The sequence below is a fragment of the Talaromyces atroroseus genome (assembly GCF_001907595.1).
Source record: "Talaromyces atroroseus strain IBT 11181 chromosome Unknown scaffold_11, whole genome shotgun sequence".
Taxonomy (NCBI): domain Eukaryota; kingdom Fungi; phylum Ascomycota; class Eurotiomycetes; order Eurotiales; family Trichocomaceae; genus Talaromyces; species Talaromyces atroroseus.
Window position 1 is genome coordinate 929,386 of NW_017971443.1, and position 15,643 is coordinate 945,028.

General features: G+C 46.6%; 5 protein-coding genes across 5 annotated transcripts; 1 reads left to right on the top strand and 4 right to left on the bottom strand.

The window, feature by feature from the left end:
* Positions 1-488: 488 nt before the first annotated feature.
* UA08_07604 (hypothetical protein) lies at positions 489-2,652 on the bottom strand (the record flags this gene model as incomplete). Its single annotated transcript, XM_020262516.1, has 9 exons — positions 489-607; positions 692-913; positions 998-1,106; positions 1,163-1,228; positions 1,310-1,460; positions 1,552-2,123; positions 2,185-2,267; positions 2,329-2,510; positions 2,603-2,652. The coding sequence occupies 9 exons, from the start codon at positions 2,650-2,652 to the stop codon at positions 489-491; spliced, it is 1,554 nt and encodes a 517-aa protein (XP_020117383.1).
* A 434-nt stretch (positions 2,653-3,086) lies between these two features.
* On the bottom strand, positions 3,087-7,725 carry UA08_07605 (DNA polymerase alpha catalytic subunit; the record flags this gene model as incomplete). Its single annotated transcript, XM_020262517.1, has 5 exons — positions 3,087-4,067; positions 4,127-4,867; positions 4,926-5,480; positions 5,549-7,273; positions 7,342-7,725. 5 exons carry the CDS (start codon positions 7,723-7,725, stop codon positions 3,087-3,089), a joined length of 4,386 nt encoding a protein of 1,461 aa, XP_020117384.1.
* An 804-nt stretch (positions 7,726-8,529) lies between these two features.
* On the bottom strand, positions 8,530-9,666 carry UA08_07606 (hypothetical protein; the record flags this gene model as incomplete). The annotated part of the gene is made up of 3 exons (XM_020262518.1): positions 8,530-8,557; positions 8,610-9,330; positions 9,387-9,666. 3 exons carry the CDS (start codon positions 9,664-9,666, stop codon positions 8,530-8,532), a joined length of 1,029 nt encoding a protein of 342 aa, XP_020117385.1.
* Positions 9,667-10,978: 1,312 nt separating this feature from the next.
* Positions 10,979-12,793, bottom strand: UA08_07607 (hypothetical protein; the record flags this gene model as incomplete). Its single annotated transcript, XM_020262519.1, has 1 exon — positions 10,979-12,793. The coding sequence occupies one exon, from the start codon at positions 12,791-12,793 to the stop codon at positions 10,979-10,981; it is 1,815 nt and encodes a 604-aa protein (XP_020117378.1).
* Positions 12,794-14,092: 1,299 nt separating this feature from the next.
* On the top strand, positions 14,093-15,281 carry UA08_07608 (hypothetical protein; the record flags this gene model as incomplete). Its single annotated transcript, XM_020262520.1, has 2 exons — positions 14,093-14,281; positions 14,337-15,281. 2 exons carry the CDS (start codon positions 14,093-14,095, stop codon positions 15,279-15,281), a joined length of 1,134 nt encoding a protein of 377 aa, XP_020117379.1.
* Between the last annotated feature and the right edge of the window lie 362 nt (positions 15,282-15,643).

The following is a 15,643-nucleotide window of genomic DNA, read 5'->3' on the forward strand; positions in this document are numbered from 1 at the left end:
CTGCGTAAATCAGCCAACAGTTGTTAACACTTTGAGATATCTAGTTTGGGGCGGGCTACAATCATGTACTGGACGAAATCTTGCATTGATTGAGCTTCACAAAATCTCAGCACTCGTTCTGAGAGACTTTGAAATCACGCAGGTGAATCCAGTACAGAACTGGAAATACGAGTCCCATTTCATTGCCGTCCCGTATGGATGGCCGTGTCTTGTCAGCCGAAGGAACGCGTAAGATATATGGGAATTCACATAAGCATACGGACACAAACCAGTATGAGCCGTCAGAACGGCAGCGATTAGGACGATTCTTATAGCACTTAGCATGGGTCAGTGATCGAAGGATGATTCACCCCGGTGATATCACACGTAAAAGCAGCCCCAGGAGTGAAGAGGAATGAAAAAAAAAAAAAAAAAAAAAGAAAAGAAAAAAAAAGAAAAAAATGGTTGCCGTTTACGTATATCGTACCTATAATATATAATCCAATTCCTTAACTGTCCAAGCCCATATCCCAAAATCCAATTTCCAATTCCGTCGCTCGCTTGAAGATAGTAACCAACTCCTCCAATCTGCTCGGTGAAACTTTGTGCATGTGTTCCTCTAGTAGAGCTACACTCGTTTTTGGAACCCCCCAGTCCTCCATGTTAGCCATGTATGGAATTTGAGGGCGTGAAAAATATGTATACTACTTACTAGACCCAGTCTTCACAGCCGTCACATAGTCCTCCGCAACATAGTTCTCGATCCACTTCCAAAACTTATTATTCTGCTCCCCTCGCACAGAGCTCCCGTCGTCGTAGAGACGTCGCGCAATCGCGCCGTAGCCAATGAGGCACGGTGCAAGCGCGATTTGGAGAGCGAGCCAGTCGTCTGATTGTCCTACGTCGAGGATGTAGCGGCTGTAGGCGACGCAGGCTGGTGACAGGATGAATAGTGTTAGTGCTTAGTTCTCATATGTTGGCAAGGGTGGGGAGGTGGAAGGGGGGAAAGGGGACAGACCTTGTCGTTCTGGTGTTGCTTCCATTTCTTCTCGGGTCAGGCCGAAACTGGCGCAGTAGTCGATGTGCAGGGCCATTTCGGTTTTGATGTGGAGGACTATTCTTGCGGACTTGTTTTCCAGTCAGTCTTGTGTAGAGTGATTCAAGGGAAAAGGGCTATGCATACCGCGGCGATGGATTCCATCGAGCGAGCTTTGTAGGATGCTAGAGCATTGCTTCGTGCGAATTGGACCTGATATTTGATGTTCGTAAGCTCTTCTCCGTTCTTTTTTTTTTTTCTGAGTATGTATTTCGAGATAGAGGTGTAGCCTACCAAGTAGAGATAGTCTTGTACTAGGTAGTCCTTGAATTTCTGCACGGGGAGGGTGCCGTCTCCGAGTCCTGCTACAAACGGGTGATGCGTGAATCTTTGCCATATGGGTTGCATGTCTGGTCTGTTTAGGATGTAGTCTACGAATTGGCCACTATAAGGTGTTAGCAATCGGCAGTTCCACCAAAGCATCAGGAATTTTTGCACCCTGTAAAACGGAGTTGAAATAGTCAGGACAGACATACGGCGCAAAGGGCAGATGATATAGTGAGTGAAAATGATTGATCGGACCACTTCCTTGACCCATGTCAACACTGAACTTGATACCAGCCTCAACATATTTGATTGCCGAGCGGACAGACGTTTTCAAGTCATTCCCTCGTGCTAGGTTTGCCGCAACAGCAGACGCGAGAGAGCATCCTGTTCCATGCGTGTTTTTCGAAGTTAGGAATTCAGTCTCGGTTAGTAGCACCTCATCATCATGTTCGCTGCCATTAGTCGAGTACACAAGGACGTCAATGACAATGCTAGCATCATCACCAGAAGACGCCTTCGCTCGCATCCGATCCGAGGTGAATGGTAAATGGCCGCCTTTCAGTAAAACAGCCTTGGCTCCCAAGCCTTTCACTTGCTTGGCAAGTCTGATCATGTCGTCTACATTCTGTGGTTCGCTGACTGCGACACCGGCATTTTCGAGAAGAAGCTGGGCTTCGGGGATGTTGGGGGTTAGGATGGTGGTGAGAGGAAGCAGTTTTGAGCGCACATGCTCGATTGCATCTAGAGGGAGAAGACGCGAGCCAGAGGTTGACACCATTACCTTGTGAGTTGTGTCAGTACTTCATAGCCAAAGAGACAAGGGGGAGAAAAAGAGCAAATACAGGATCAAGAACAATGGTCTTGACGGCATGTCTCGTCAACTCCTCCGCAATAACATCCACCGTCTGTGCCGACGACAGCATTCCTAGCCATTCCAATCAGATGGGTGGCGACGACTTGAAACACACAAGGCAAGAGAACAATACCAAGCTTGACAACATCTGCCCCGACATCCTCCAAAGCAGCATTGATTTGCTTCTGCACAAACCCGGCTGGCACAATATGTATGTCCTGCACGCCAAGCGTGTTTTGTGCCGTCAAGCCCGTCGTCGCTGTAAGAGAGTAGACGCCATGGGCGGTCAGAACTCTTTGATCTGCCTCGAGACCGCTGCGTTGTTCGTCTCAATCTTAGTTTTCTTGACTTGTCCAGATATGCAGGGGTGGTGGTGGTGGTGAGGGGAAAAAAAAAGAAAAACGTACGCTCCGCCGGAACTGTCAGACCCCGCGATGACGAGAACCTTAGGGGGCATCCTGTGTCTATCTCTTATCTCCTCTGTTCTTCTCCTCTCGAAGAGTTCTTCCTAGGATTGTATACGCCGAGATTGTGATAGATAACTGATGAGTTGTGTTCCGCACAGCGATGTCGGACTACAAAATCTTCACCGGCGGGATTAGTTACCTGGGTAGGTTGATTTGATTTTGCGGTGATCAAAATCAAAACCCGCTGGTCAGTCAGCTCACAATAACTTCCCTGATATAAAAAGGCCCATGAACGTTTCTTGAACCGGATCAGCCATTACTGATTTACAGAGAAAACAATCAAGTGGTTATACCAGAAGATGACATCATCGGCCTCTTATATATACAATAGCATTGATCTTAACTCTGCATAAACTACCGAGACAAACAGTCATTATAACAAAGCAATCGTAACCAGAATACCAAACCCCAAAAAAAAGACAAACTAAGTCACCATAAATTTGAACAAGGAATCCATTTCCACCCATTGCCGCCCACATTTCTTCAGATATCCATCCACAATGCCCTTGACCGTGCCAAACCTGGTTCTGTTATACTCGGCCAAAGCATGGATGCTGTCCTTGGAGTCGCCAGGCTCTTTCGCGGCAACCGACTTGGCCTTCTCAACATCCCAAAGACCTGCAAAGTACAGTAGTTGATTGTACATCTGCTTCTCGCTGTACTCATAGTTCATACGGCCTAGACAGCCCTCTGCTCGTCCCCGAGGTCCTAGACAGCGATGTCCATACACGCTCATCTGCCTGGTGCGGTTGCCACACGAAGAGTCGTCGCAAACCAGCCAGCCTTCGTAATACTTCGCTGTCTGGGCGCGGATCTGACTCTCCACCTGCGCGACTATGGAGATGGTTGAGAAGGTATTCCCGCAGGCTTCGTTCAGACATATTAAACCGTGTGGTGTGCACATTTTGGACGATGAATTCAAGCCCTCAAAGATCGACGACTCGCCGCAGCGTCGACATCGAAGGCTTAAACGGGCTGCATTTTCAAACCGTACTGAATCTGGTATTTGAGACTCTAAGGGGTAGATTTCCGTGGTTTGATTCGCACTAGAACGGGAAGTATTGATCTGGTACTTGCGGACGTCTAGACCGAGGCACTCTGCAATGCGAACGGGATCTGTGCCTGGAATTGGCGCGCAGAGACGCTCGATGGGCGGGAAAATTTGTTTCAGTAGATAGTATTCAATATCAGGTTTGAGTTCTGAGCCCGACTTCAAGACGTCCTGGAGCGGGTAGGATCTCTTGGGCGGTGGTAGGTTGGCCGTCTCAGAGTCACCATTCGTCACAATATACGCAATGACTTCGTTAGGACGAATTGTTTTCCCTCGGGCAATCTCTCTCAAGGCGACCTGCACGGGAGGCATACTGTCCTTATTTGGATATTCTTCAGGTCGTTTGGAAAGTTTCTATCGTAAGATGTTAGCAAGACCTGTTGTTGCATGAATTTGTACCAACTAGGACATACCGTGTATATGACGTATTTCTGCACGGGGATTTTGTAGTCTTTCATCTGAGCAGTGACATCTCGCAAGTAGTCGTGAACCTTACCGAGCACGACCTCTGAGTCGTCGCCCGAAAGAATCTCGTCAAGCAGCCGCTTAGAGACCTCCTTGGACAGTGCACAGTATTCACGTCGCTTCATGTCAAGACCCTTGACTTCAAGCTTGTCGACGTATTTACCATCGACTTCAGTCATGTTAATTGCAGCATACTTCTTCTTTGCATGAAGCAGCAGACGACGGAAAACATTATCAATGTCGATTTCAAGCAGCTTGTAGCGTTCGTTGACGGACATCTTGAATTCCTCTCCAACCTTCAAGGCATCACTTATTGTATCCATATTCGTGTTGATCATGACAGAGTCGGTATCACCGTAGATGACGCGTAGCTGCTTCGACTCTGCAAGGTCTTTAGTGCTGCGAAGAATTTCACGGCCCTTAAATGTTGTAAGCATAGCCAGAGGGCGCGCATAGAAGCGAGATTGCGTATAACCCAAACAACCATACATAGAGTTCGCCGTTAGCTTCAAGGCCAATTGCTTGGTATCCCATAATGCTAGCTGTTCGGGTGTCGCTCTCTTGTCTTTCATCAGTTTCTTAACTTCTCGTCGGCGGCCAACCAGAGTTGCGATAAGACGGGGCAGGATTCCCTGCTCCTGGTCAGACGAAGGTACCTCTGGAACTTTCTCTTCGTTCTCGTTCTCAGCCTATATAGAAATCAGTAAGCATGTCAAAGAGAAAGGTTCGTTTTAACAAATGACGTACAGTTGCACTACGGTCCACCGTCGTGAAACAAATGTTGAACTCCTGTATAATACTGGGATACAAACTGTTAAAATCCATCACTAGAACAAATCGTTCGTAAAGACCCTTCTCTGGCTCAAAAACGAGACCACCCTTGTACTTCTCTTTTTTCTTCTTATCAGTCGAGTCGTCATCGTCTTCCATCCTTTCTTCCATAGCCTTCTGTTGCTTCATCGAATACTTGTCCGGGCAGATATACTTGTTGCGGTGGAATTCATGAAGCAGAATGTACTCGTTTCGCTCGGCACGAGTTCCAGTGAGGGTTCTCGCCCATGAGTTACCAGCCAAATTAGTAAGGACTTTTGTTAAAGAAAGCATCTGTAAACGCAATACCAAGGCAGATATGAAATAAGTATCAGCCTCGCAATGAGTGACATATTTCATGAGGCCTTCTTTCGTCGTTGCCCACGTCTTCAATGCGGCTTCGTTGTCGAGCTCGCTGCGTATGTGGTCATCACTCAAGTAGAGCTGACACATCTCAGTCAAGCTCCATGATTGACATTTAAGCATCAGAGACTAAATAGTTTCGCCCATGTTAGTTTGCTTAAAGCTACTGATAGATTGAAATGCATTGCCCGTCATACCTTGCCCATATCGTTTGCCAGATCACACATCATTCGACCGGCAATAAGATGCCTATCGGCGAAAAAACCACCTCCCCTGTTGAAATTCTTGGGCCACTCAGAACGCTTCAAGCGGCCAACTCGGGACCAGCCCGGAGTCTTCTTCTCTTTCATCCGATTTAGCAGAATGCCCAGATCCACTTCTTGGAGTTGATGTCCCATGATAATATCGGGATCCATTCGCTCAAACAGAGCCAAGAATTTGCTGAGAAGAAACTGTTCGTTCTTCTCCAACAAATAAACGCCGCGTTGCTTTTTAACCTCTGCCTCGATGCCGATGGGGTAAGAGGTTCCCGATGGCCGCATCACCGTGAATGTCTTGCAAGGCATCTTCTCTGGGGGCGTGGTTTCGGGAAGGGAGACATTCTCATAAATACGAGCACTGGCAACGAGAATTTCCTGTTTATTCTCTTTGACGTTAAGCTGAGTCCTGAAAGATAGACTCATCAGGGTCAAAGGAGGAGTCTCCAAATCTGAATCGGGAATCGTAGTAATCGAATTAGGCTTGGAAACCTGGCATTCGAATTTGCACCAGGAAGCATTGTTTGCGGCTGTGAAGTCCGCTTCTCCAATATTCAGCCAGCAAGGGCCCATTATGCGTTTCCACATAACAAATTGTTCGAAGAGTGCTGTATTCGTACCGAAGACGTGCGAGAATGTCTCGCCTGTGGTGTCCATTGGCAAGACTGGTTTGTCATACGGATAAAGAAGCTTCAAGTAATCACCTTCTTTCGGAATGTTGGGCAGCTCAAATGCATATTTGCGGGTACATGGTTTGATCTTGTGCATACCAACTTTGAGCCTGGTCATCATCCCGTCTACTTCCTGATAGACGTCTTCCATGTCGACTTCCTCATCGGTGGAATGACCATTTTTGGTGCGATATTCACGGGGCAGAAAGAAGAGTTTGCGTAGAATGTTGTCGACTTTGACAAAGGCACTGACATATGAGTCGGTCTTCTTGTTCTTGACTTTGCCGAATAGACAGAGGCTGCCATTGACTTCAGTGTAATCGAGCCAGAAGAACTGAAACCCGCCGTCTTCCTCGACGACATCTTGTGCCCGCACTTTTCCAAATGATACTTTTTCTGTGGCCGGGCTGCTCAGAACGTTGAGCTTGCTTGTCACATTATCCCATGTCGCCTCCACATCCGCAGGTGCCCGCGGAGGAGACGAACTAGTTGGAGAAGGATACGGCAGCTTTTTGATCTTCCGCGGTGGCTTACTACCCGCCATATTGACGCTGGATGATTTATTGTCGAGGTGACCGGTGGCTTGGGCCACATCCATCATGTCTTCGTCCTCATCCTCCTCTTCTTTGATGTCTGCCGCTTCGGTTTTGAATGACCTTCTCTCAACAGCTTTGGTGATAGGGGATGAAGGTAACGCAGCGTCGCTCATCGGGACGTTGTCATCATCTCCGCCTAACGGGAGAGTGCCGCCATCATCGTCAAAATCCATGTCGAGGTCCTGCTTCGGAGGAATGGGAGTATCTTCGCCTTTGCCCCGCAAGCGCGGTTTTGAAGTTTGTGACTTCTCAGATAACGGTGGTGACAGGATTCGCACTTTACGACGCGTATCCGACTTGAGGATGTTCTTGGTCGGGACTCGGGAGGGGAGTATATTAGTATCAACATCTCCCAGAAGATCCGCCATAAAAGCTTCGTCTTCAGCAGTCGCCACAGGCTATGAGAACCATTAGCACAGATTGTCAACTTGGGAAGAATAGAATCAATTCAGATACAATACCGTACCTTTGGCTTCGGCGCAGCCAAAGCAGCGCTATTGAAGTATTTCGAGATGCCATTGTTTTGTTTCTCCTTCCGCTCCTTCTCCTCTTCACGCTTCCTCTTGGCTGCTTTGCCTCTAACAGGTAGATCGTCGTCGTCACTTTCACTGTATTCTACTTGGTCTTCGTTCCAGACTTCACGGCCATCGTCGGCATATCCCTCGCCGTTGTCGTCAACCACAAAGTCATCCTCGTCGAGTCGCTTTCGGACAACTTTCTTGTATCCTTCTTCGTCAACCTCGTCGTATATAGAGCCTTCGTCCTCGACTTCGTAGGTGGACAGGCGTTTCTTGCCCGAGGCACGTAGGGCTTTGAGCTCTGCAAGGCGTTTTGCACGAGCGGCGGACATTATGAGCTAGAAACGGAAATGCTATAGAAAAATCATATGCAAGAGTACGAAAAAAACAAGTGCTTTTGAAGGTCATCAAAGGGTGCAATTAGGTAATTGGGTAATTGTATGGAGCAAGAAAGACGCAAATGTTGTCTGTCTGTTCCGTCAAGGGATTAATCGGACACGCCGCGGAATGCGGACGCGCAGGACGACGCGACGTGACACGCGCTAAACCGGACACGTCCTAATTAAGCTGCCGACCCTGTTGCCTTAGTGCCTTAGGAATTAGGCATCTCCTTGAATTATTTCTGAATTGTTTGTATCGATAGTTTATTCAATAATATTACTTTTTGAGGCAAATTACAAGAGTTTGAAAATGATAGGCTTTTTATTCTCTCAAAAAAGGGGCGTTGAGTGGTGGACCACTGTAGAGCTAACGCACGTGACTGAGAACGCGCCCTGCCGACACGTGATATGATCCATATGTATTGCAAACAATCAACTAACTAGACATTGCCTATCCTCTAGCTCTTTCAAGCACTTTTTCAATTATTAGCTGATTATTGGGCAATCCCAGATTCACAAGAATGATTCTCTAGTACTTCCGTGACTTTATCTCTGGCACGTTCACTGCCAACTCTCATGGCTGAAGTGAGAAGGGTATGTTCTTATGAATTAGTCCTTGATCTTGTTGGAATTCTGATCCTTTCCCATGTACATTAGCCTGTTTGCTATGTACATTTTTCTGGCTGCGATTTTCTATATCCTTCTGCACTGTTCGACCTTTTAAGATGAAATTCTTTGCACTCGCTCTTGATTCTTTTATGTCTGCGTATAGGCTAAGATGTTCCTATTCAACGATTAGTTTTAGGCATTCAGCTGGAAGCAAAAAGAGTGCTTACGTGATGCCTCTCTGTCTAGATAACGCGATAACTTTCTCGCCTCTCTGTTGCTTTTTCTTTTCCTTACGTGACTCCAGGAGTTCTTGCCGGAGGTATTCGGCCTTTGAATTGGCCTGGCGAGACTTTGAAGCGTACTTTTGAGCTCGCCGCTCCGCATGATGCTTGGCTTCCTCCAAGTCAAATATCCTGTGATTCTGCTGGGCAATGGTATCAATATCACCCGGATGCCGCTGGTAGATAACTTGCTGTGTATTTGCGGCTGGGAGGTTTCGCCGTGAAATATTCTCGGCAGTCGCCTCGACCAGCTGCTGCAGTGATTCGAGTGACACCTGCCCATGCTCTCTTCTTGTATGCTGTAGTAGTTCTGATTCACGCTCCCTTGCTTCGCTTTGCCGAAGCTGTTGAATAGCTTTCAACTTAGTTTCCTCAAGCTCTATTCGAAGATCTTCTGTGGCCTGGCGGCTGCGTTCAAGTTGCGCTTGGAGCTCCCGCTCTCGAAGCTTGCTTACTCGAAGCTTCTCACGCAAGTCTTTGATCTGATCGGTGAGATCCTCTTTGATTTCTTCGCCGCATTGTATGAGCCTAAGTTCTCTTGCTTTGAGAACGTTCATTTGCTCGTGTAATTCTTCTATCTCGAGCTCGCATAGCTCGATTTGACTGACAAGTTCCTTAGTCTCGCGATGAGCCTGTTCATTCTCCCGCTCTAGCTCCTGGACGTCGGCTCCATCAAATGCAATTGCGTGCGATCCTCGTCTGTCGTTATTTCTCAATGCATACCGGAGTCGCTTTCTTTTCCGTCCTCTACAATAGCGGAATCTTCACATGCTTGTTTCGCCATCGACCTCGTTGATCGATACGGATGCCTGGCAGTGGATTCCTTCTTCGCTCCGCTTTTCCGCTCGACTTCCTTGACCCGTATCCCTAGACCATTACTGATTATTCGGTGTTCATTTTCGTTGTAAGCGTTGGACACAGTGGAAGAACTCGTAGATAGTTTCTCTCCTTCATAGAGATCCCGAAGAATCGATACATTGTTAGAAGTGCTGGCGTCCACCATTGTTGTTATTGTGAGATACTAGAAAGTACGGACGTGGATAAACGAAAAATATTGTGGTATAGACCAACATTAAGAGGAGATTTTGAGAGATGGTACGTCTTATCATGAGTCTTTCATTTTCTAGAGATAGCCAAGGGTCTAGCTGCTCAGCAGGGCATGCAGCCTCGTTCTCTCAATCAGCTACGGCACCACACCCCGCACTTACTTATCGTAGATGATGTGTCTGTCCATCATTGGGTGTGATGCCGCTTTACTATGGACGATATTTGGTGGAATATTCCAATTGGATATGAACCAATGCCTAACTAACACCACGCCCATGGCTCAATAGTCACCCGGGAAATAGTGTCGCTCTCAACTCTTCAGCATCTAGTGTAAAGCCAGTGCTGCATAGCGTATTACTAGAAGCATGACCAAGGGGCGAACCAGAGTACAAGTCTCGTCGAGAAGGAAGCCATTATCCCCGGTTTTCTGAACTTGGAGGAACACAGCTAGCCTTTGCGTTCTTAGAGATAGTCACAAAACTTGTCTTTCTTGATTTCGAAACGAACTGAGCATGTTTGTTTTCGGAGTGGTACGGTGAGGCTGGTGTGTATTAGAAGTAGGGGTGCTGGCTAATAGAAACGAAACCATCTCAGATGCTTGATCCTACTAGGCCTCGCTGCGAAAAACCTAGTCCTGATCAGAATAGGCTTGTGTTCTCTCTCGTTGCCTTATGACAGACACCTTACGTGCCAGGCTATCTATTACAGTATGGCTCATATTCATATTTGCATTGCCCCTCTTTCTGTAGCCTTGACTCCTGCATGGATACACAACATGTTTTCGATTCAACTTACCAGTTTTCACCGTCATTCTCTACCAGTCATTAGTGTCCAATAAGCTAGGATTGCTCAGACCGCTAAAATGCTCGATGACTTGATATCTAAAGATGCGCCCCCTCCTGGAATTAACTATCATCGACCCTTGCTGTCGTAAGGGGGCCTTTCGAAAATATTGATCATCAAGATTAGTCTGACAGAACCTCCCTATTGATGGGTTTGTCTCGATCTTTGTGGTAGGAGCAGGAGCTTCACACATTTGTATGGTTCTTCGGTGTTGCGAGCATAGTGCGGATGTATGAAAAGTAACTACGGAGATCTATGCAGTCACGAAAACTGGGCGGTTTTTTTTTTTCTTTTTTAGAAGAAGAATCGGGTTCAATTCTACTGCTTTGTTCCTTAGATATACGACTTTCCACAACACATTTCCAGCCAGCATACTTTCCGGAAATGCGAGAAGACACAGGGAGTTGTTTCCGAAGCTTCTAGGCTCAAGACTCATCAGTCAAGTAGTATTCCGAAAAATCATCCTCTGTCGTCACATAGTCATTGGAAAGGTCCTCAGCAGGCTCGGGTTTTGACCACCGGTCCAACATCGCCTTCTGTTTGGAAGATACGACAAAGCGCTCCTCATAGGCGGCGCGCACCACAGTCCTTAAGCGCCATTTGAAAGTTCCTGAATGCGAGACTACAAACAGAACAGCATTGAAAACCTTGTTGCTATCTTTCGTTGGATTTTTGAAGTCGAAAAGCAGAATGAGATATAAAAGTTGAAATGCTGCATCCCTTGCTGTGGATTTGTCGCCGTCCCTGATAGCACGATAACGCTTGTACTCGAGTTCATAGTCAGTCTTGCCAGCCTTCAGGTGGACGATAATATCATCGATTGATTGACCTTCAAGAACATCAATCCTAAGAAAGCCATATGTATCACAAAGAATGTGGAATTGAGACAAATCCGCTGGTAGAAAGCGAAAGCAGGCTCGGTAGCCTGACTCGAGGCCTTTGAGCGCGGTATCAAACAAAGGAATGGAGTTGTGAGTAAGTTCCGAAGTTTGGGGCTGGGCAGCGCTTTGGAACCTTACGAAGGAAGATAGATACGGTATTCTTGAGACATCGATGTCGTACAGGACCTCTCCAATTCTGATTTTCGTTTTGGTAGGTGCCGCGGCCGAGATCGAATCCTTCTGAGAGTTTGTTTCGACGTTGCCAAACTTGGAGTATAGATCATCAGGCAACATCTTTGGCCCATCAGTTTGCCATAACACCAACTCATCAACCTGTGGATCATACTTGATCATCGCGTTTCCTTGGGTTTTCGTCATGACAAGTATAATCTTTTTAATCAATGCGGCTAGACATTTAAGATCCAGCTGATGCTTCTCTTCCCATCTTCTGATTTTAGGTGACACATCCTCAACCTTTGGTGGCTCAAAGAGACCATGTTTGTGGTAGGCGCGCACGAGATTGGGTGTTTGAGACACCCACAGCTGCGGAAGGACTTCTTCCATGTTGATAGGCTTGTGAAAGACACGAGTTTTGATCTCTAATGTTGAATTGAAGCCCACGACCTCTCCTGCTCTCTTTATTTTCAATTTGGAGCTAGTAGAAGCGCCGGAGACAGAGGTGAGGGACAAAGATTGTATCATGCTAGCTAGGGCGTCGTTTTCAGTACTCGATTCCCCCATTCTGGGTTTATCAATGTATCCGTCAGTTTCATAGCGTACCAGAATCTTCAAATCACTGAACTGGTAGGAGATCAGTCTATGATGTCCGGTACTACCACCGATTTTGTCGGTAGTGAACGCCTTCTCGAATTCGTGACCGTAACCTACGAACTCATGAGGTTGGACGAACTTCTTGGTTTCAGTTTCTGCACGACAGAAGATCACGGTGTTTTTGAAGGCTTCAGCATTAATAGTGAAAGGTTCGTGCCCATTTTTGCTGGTACTAGGATTGATGAATGACAGGAGTTTGCGAATATTGTTTCGATCAGTTATGAGATCAACCGATTGTAGTTCGAACGAAGGATGCTCCATGTATAAAGCCCGAAACAGTGGTTCAAGCGGATATTGGGGATGACGAGCGGCATTCTGCGCTATATAAATCAAACCAGAGTCTTTTTTCACGCTGCGTGCAGCTTTAGGAGGAGACCAAAGTGGAGGGCAACCTGGGACGGCAATTGTGGGCTCAGGGGCCTCCAGCCAGTTGTACGAGGACAGATGGCGGACATCAGTCACTGATGCTTCATCCGCTCCGTTCTCTAGATCCCGGCGTGAAATCTTAGTCAACTGCTTCAAAGTCATGATAGAGGGTCTTCTCTAATCCTTGGGTGTGGTAGTAACTGGCACGTCCTTCGTATTCGATCGTGAGTACTACATATCACTCCGGAGCACGAAGGAAAAGAAAATAAAGCAAGTAGGCATTATTTACTTGCCATTCACTGCTCACCTGACGCTAAGTGACCAGTCACAATTCTAGAATGGAGGACAGGCTACACAAACATACCAAGGAAGCATTCTTATCAGGATCCAATAGCATCTGGCTCTGACCAGAGGTCAGAGAAATCGATGCAAAAACTGCAGCGTGAGTTGCATACTATACGAACCAGTCAATTTATACGGGCAAGAGGAAGGTGGTCGAAATAAGCGCTCAATTGGACGCTACGTCGAGGATTGATCGTGCACAGATGATACTTTTACTGGGAGGGCATGATGATCCTCGTACGCTCACACCTACAGCCCTAAGCCGCCACAGGTTCGGTTACTTTCCATTTTTCATGCGTGTCTGACGTGTCAAATGCCTCGCAGAAAGAGCCTGTTCGGCTTGTTAGCACAGATTTTTCCAACTATAGTAACTTATTATGTAGAGTACCAAATGTCGGAAATGGCTATACTATATGACCACTGTCTCCTAAGCGGCAGCAGCAGTATGTTGCCTTGAGGGGCGGTATCTTATTCATTCAGATATAGAAATCGTCTCGCAACAGTTTCGAGTTCGCCATATGGCATCTGTGGGTGTCCTTTCCAAGACATTTATACCCTTAACAATCAGTATCGTTGCCTGATCATGGCTTTAGGCTTGCATGTGACGCCAGGAGCTTGACGTAGCTCGCATATTCGTTATAGCATTGTCTCCTGTAGCTCAAGGATTGAGAGAACAGTAACGGTTCTAGCCCTAGGAGACTTCGAACTGGTGGGACGCTTAATTATGGTTTCTATAACATCACTTTGAATAATAATAATAAACATTGAATCTTGCGCTACCAGCTCTCACTTGAATCACAATCCGACTAGTTTCGAACTTCGATCATATGTGAAATTCTTATACAAAAGCCCCGCCATTAGATGTTAACCATTCTATGAATATCCTCGACACAAAGCTGCAAGCTTGATTCGTTGCTCATATTTCTATTGATGCGTGCCCTCAACCCAAAGGACACCTCCTTGGCTTAAATGTTAAGTGTCAACTCAGCCTGACTGGGCACCAACATGCAGTACCCCTCTTCTGATGTGCCTCTGAAATTTGTCGTATATGATCTTTGAATGCTATGAACTTTGATTTTTCTATTTCCGTGGTCTATTCTCAATGAGTTGTTTTCAGTCATGGAAGACCAGATTGAACAGTCTGTTTTTTCTCACGTCGAGAAAGCATCCAAAATCGACGATGCTCTACTGGCTGAGAATCCTTTAAGCCGCTTCAAAGACAAGACCCATACTCCTTCAGGGGTCATCGTCGAGTATATATTGAAAGAAGTTCCAGAGTTCAGAAGATTATCTGCATTACGCGAACAGGTCAAAGCCCAAACTAGTACTTTCAGATATGTGCCATGAACTAACTAGTAACCAGGGATGGAATAATCCAGAAGGAGATCAATTCTTCGAAGATCAGCGCCGGGCTGCCGACTACGCGAATAACAAGACGGCAAAGAAGTTTTATAAAATGATGAAGAATATCGCGCACGATATGCACCAAGTAACTGGAGTCTTTCACATCAAGAAGCCCTGCCGGGATGGCTGCTCTGTCCTAGACATGTGCATGGCTCCGGGAGGATTTCTCGCCATAGCACTCAGCTATAACCCTGAAGCCCAAGCATTGGCATTTAGCTTACCGAAAATAAATGGAGGGTACTCGGTTCTTCTACCCAAGCGTCCCAATGTTACTCTTAGGTTTCTTGATGTTACAATGTTGGCAGAGGATATGGGGTTGTCAAGTATTCCACACGGACATCCAGATGGGGGAAATTTCCTCTCGAGTCAACTCGATTCAAGACAGTCCTTTGACCTCGTAATATGTGACGGTCAAGTGCTTCGCAATCATGACCGGGCTGACTATCGTGAGCGTAGAGAAGCAAGTAGGTTGTGTCTTACGCAACTGACTCTTGCACTCGATCACCTCAATCCAGGAGGGACGATGATTGTCCTCCTCCATAAAGTCGAGGCTCTATCTACGGTGCAGCTCCTGCATACATTCGACAAGTTTGCTTCTGTGCAGTTGTTCAAGCATACGAAGTATCACGCCAAACGATCCTCCTTCTATATGCTGGCAACCAATGTCAGAGCTGATTCTGAAGAAGCGAAGACGGCTATTGAAAGATGGAAAGCTCAGTGGAAGATTGCAACGTTCGGTACCGATAACGATTATCGTGAAGCGATGCATTTGGATATGTCAAGTGTTGAGGTTATCCTGAAGGAATTTGGCCCAAGACTGATCAAGCTAGGACGGAGAATATGGGAAATTCAGGCGGGTGCCCTAGAAAACGCGCCTTTCATGAGACAAACTCCGTCCCTTTGAGGTGTTAGTCGTGGGATATATTTAGTCGAGAATAGTAAGGTCGCCCATGTTTGCGAGACATGCAGGGGGTGAGATCACAGCACACCCAGAAATGCAATTTCTCAAGTTGAGGCAAATACATTGAATGCGAGAAATCGCAAATCAACATCTAGAGAAAGTTCTAGGGGAACTGTATATCGTTACTACCTTCTACTTATATTCCCGCTGGCTAAAGGCGAAACGGCAGGTTGAGAAAGCGGGATGCTGAGCAGTCGCCATTCGTCTCAGTAGCACCAACTATCCCGATAAATGTGGTTAGTGGCGTAGTCTATGTGCTGTATGGGACAATCGTATGGCTTCTGATGTTGCTAGCACTGGTATAC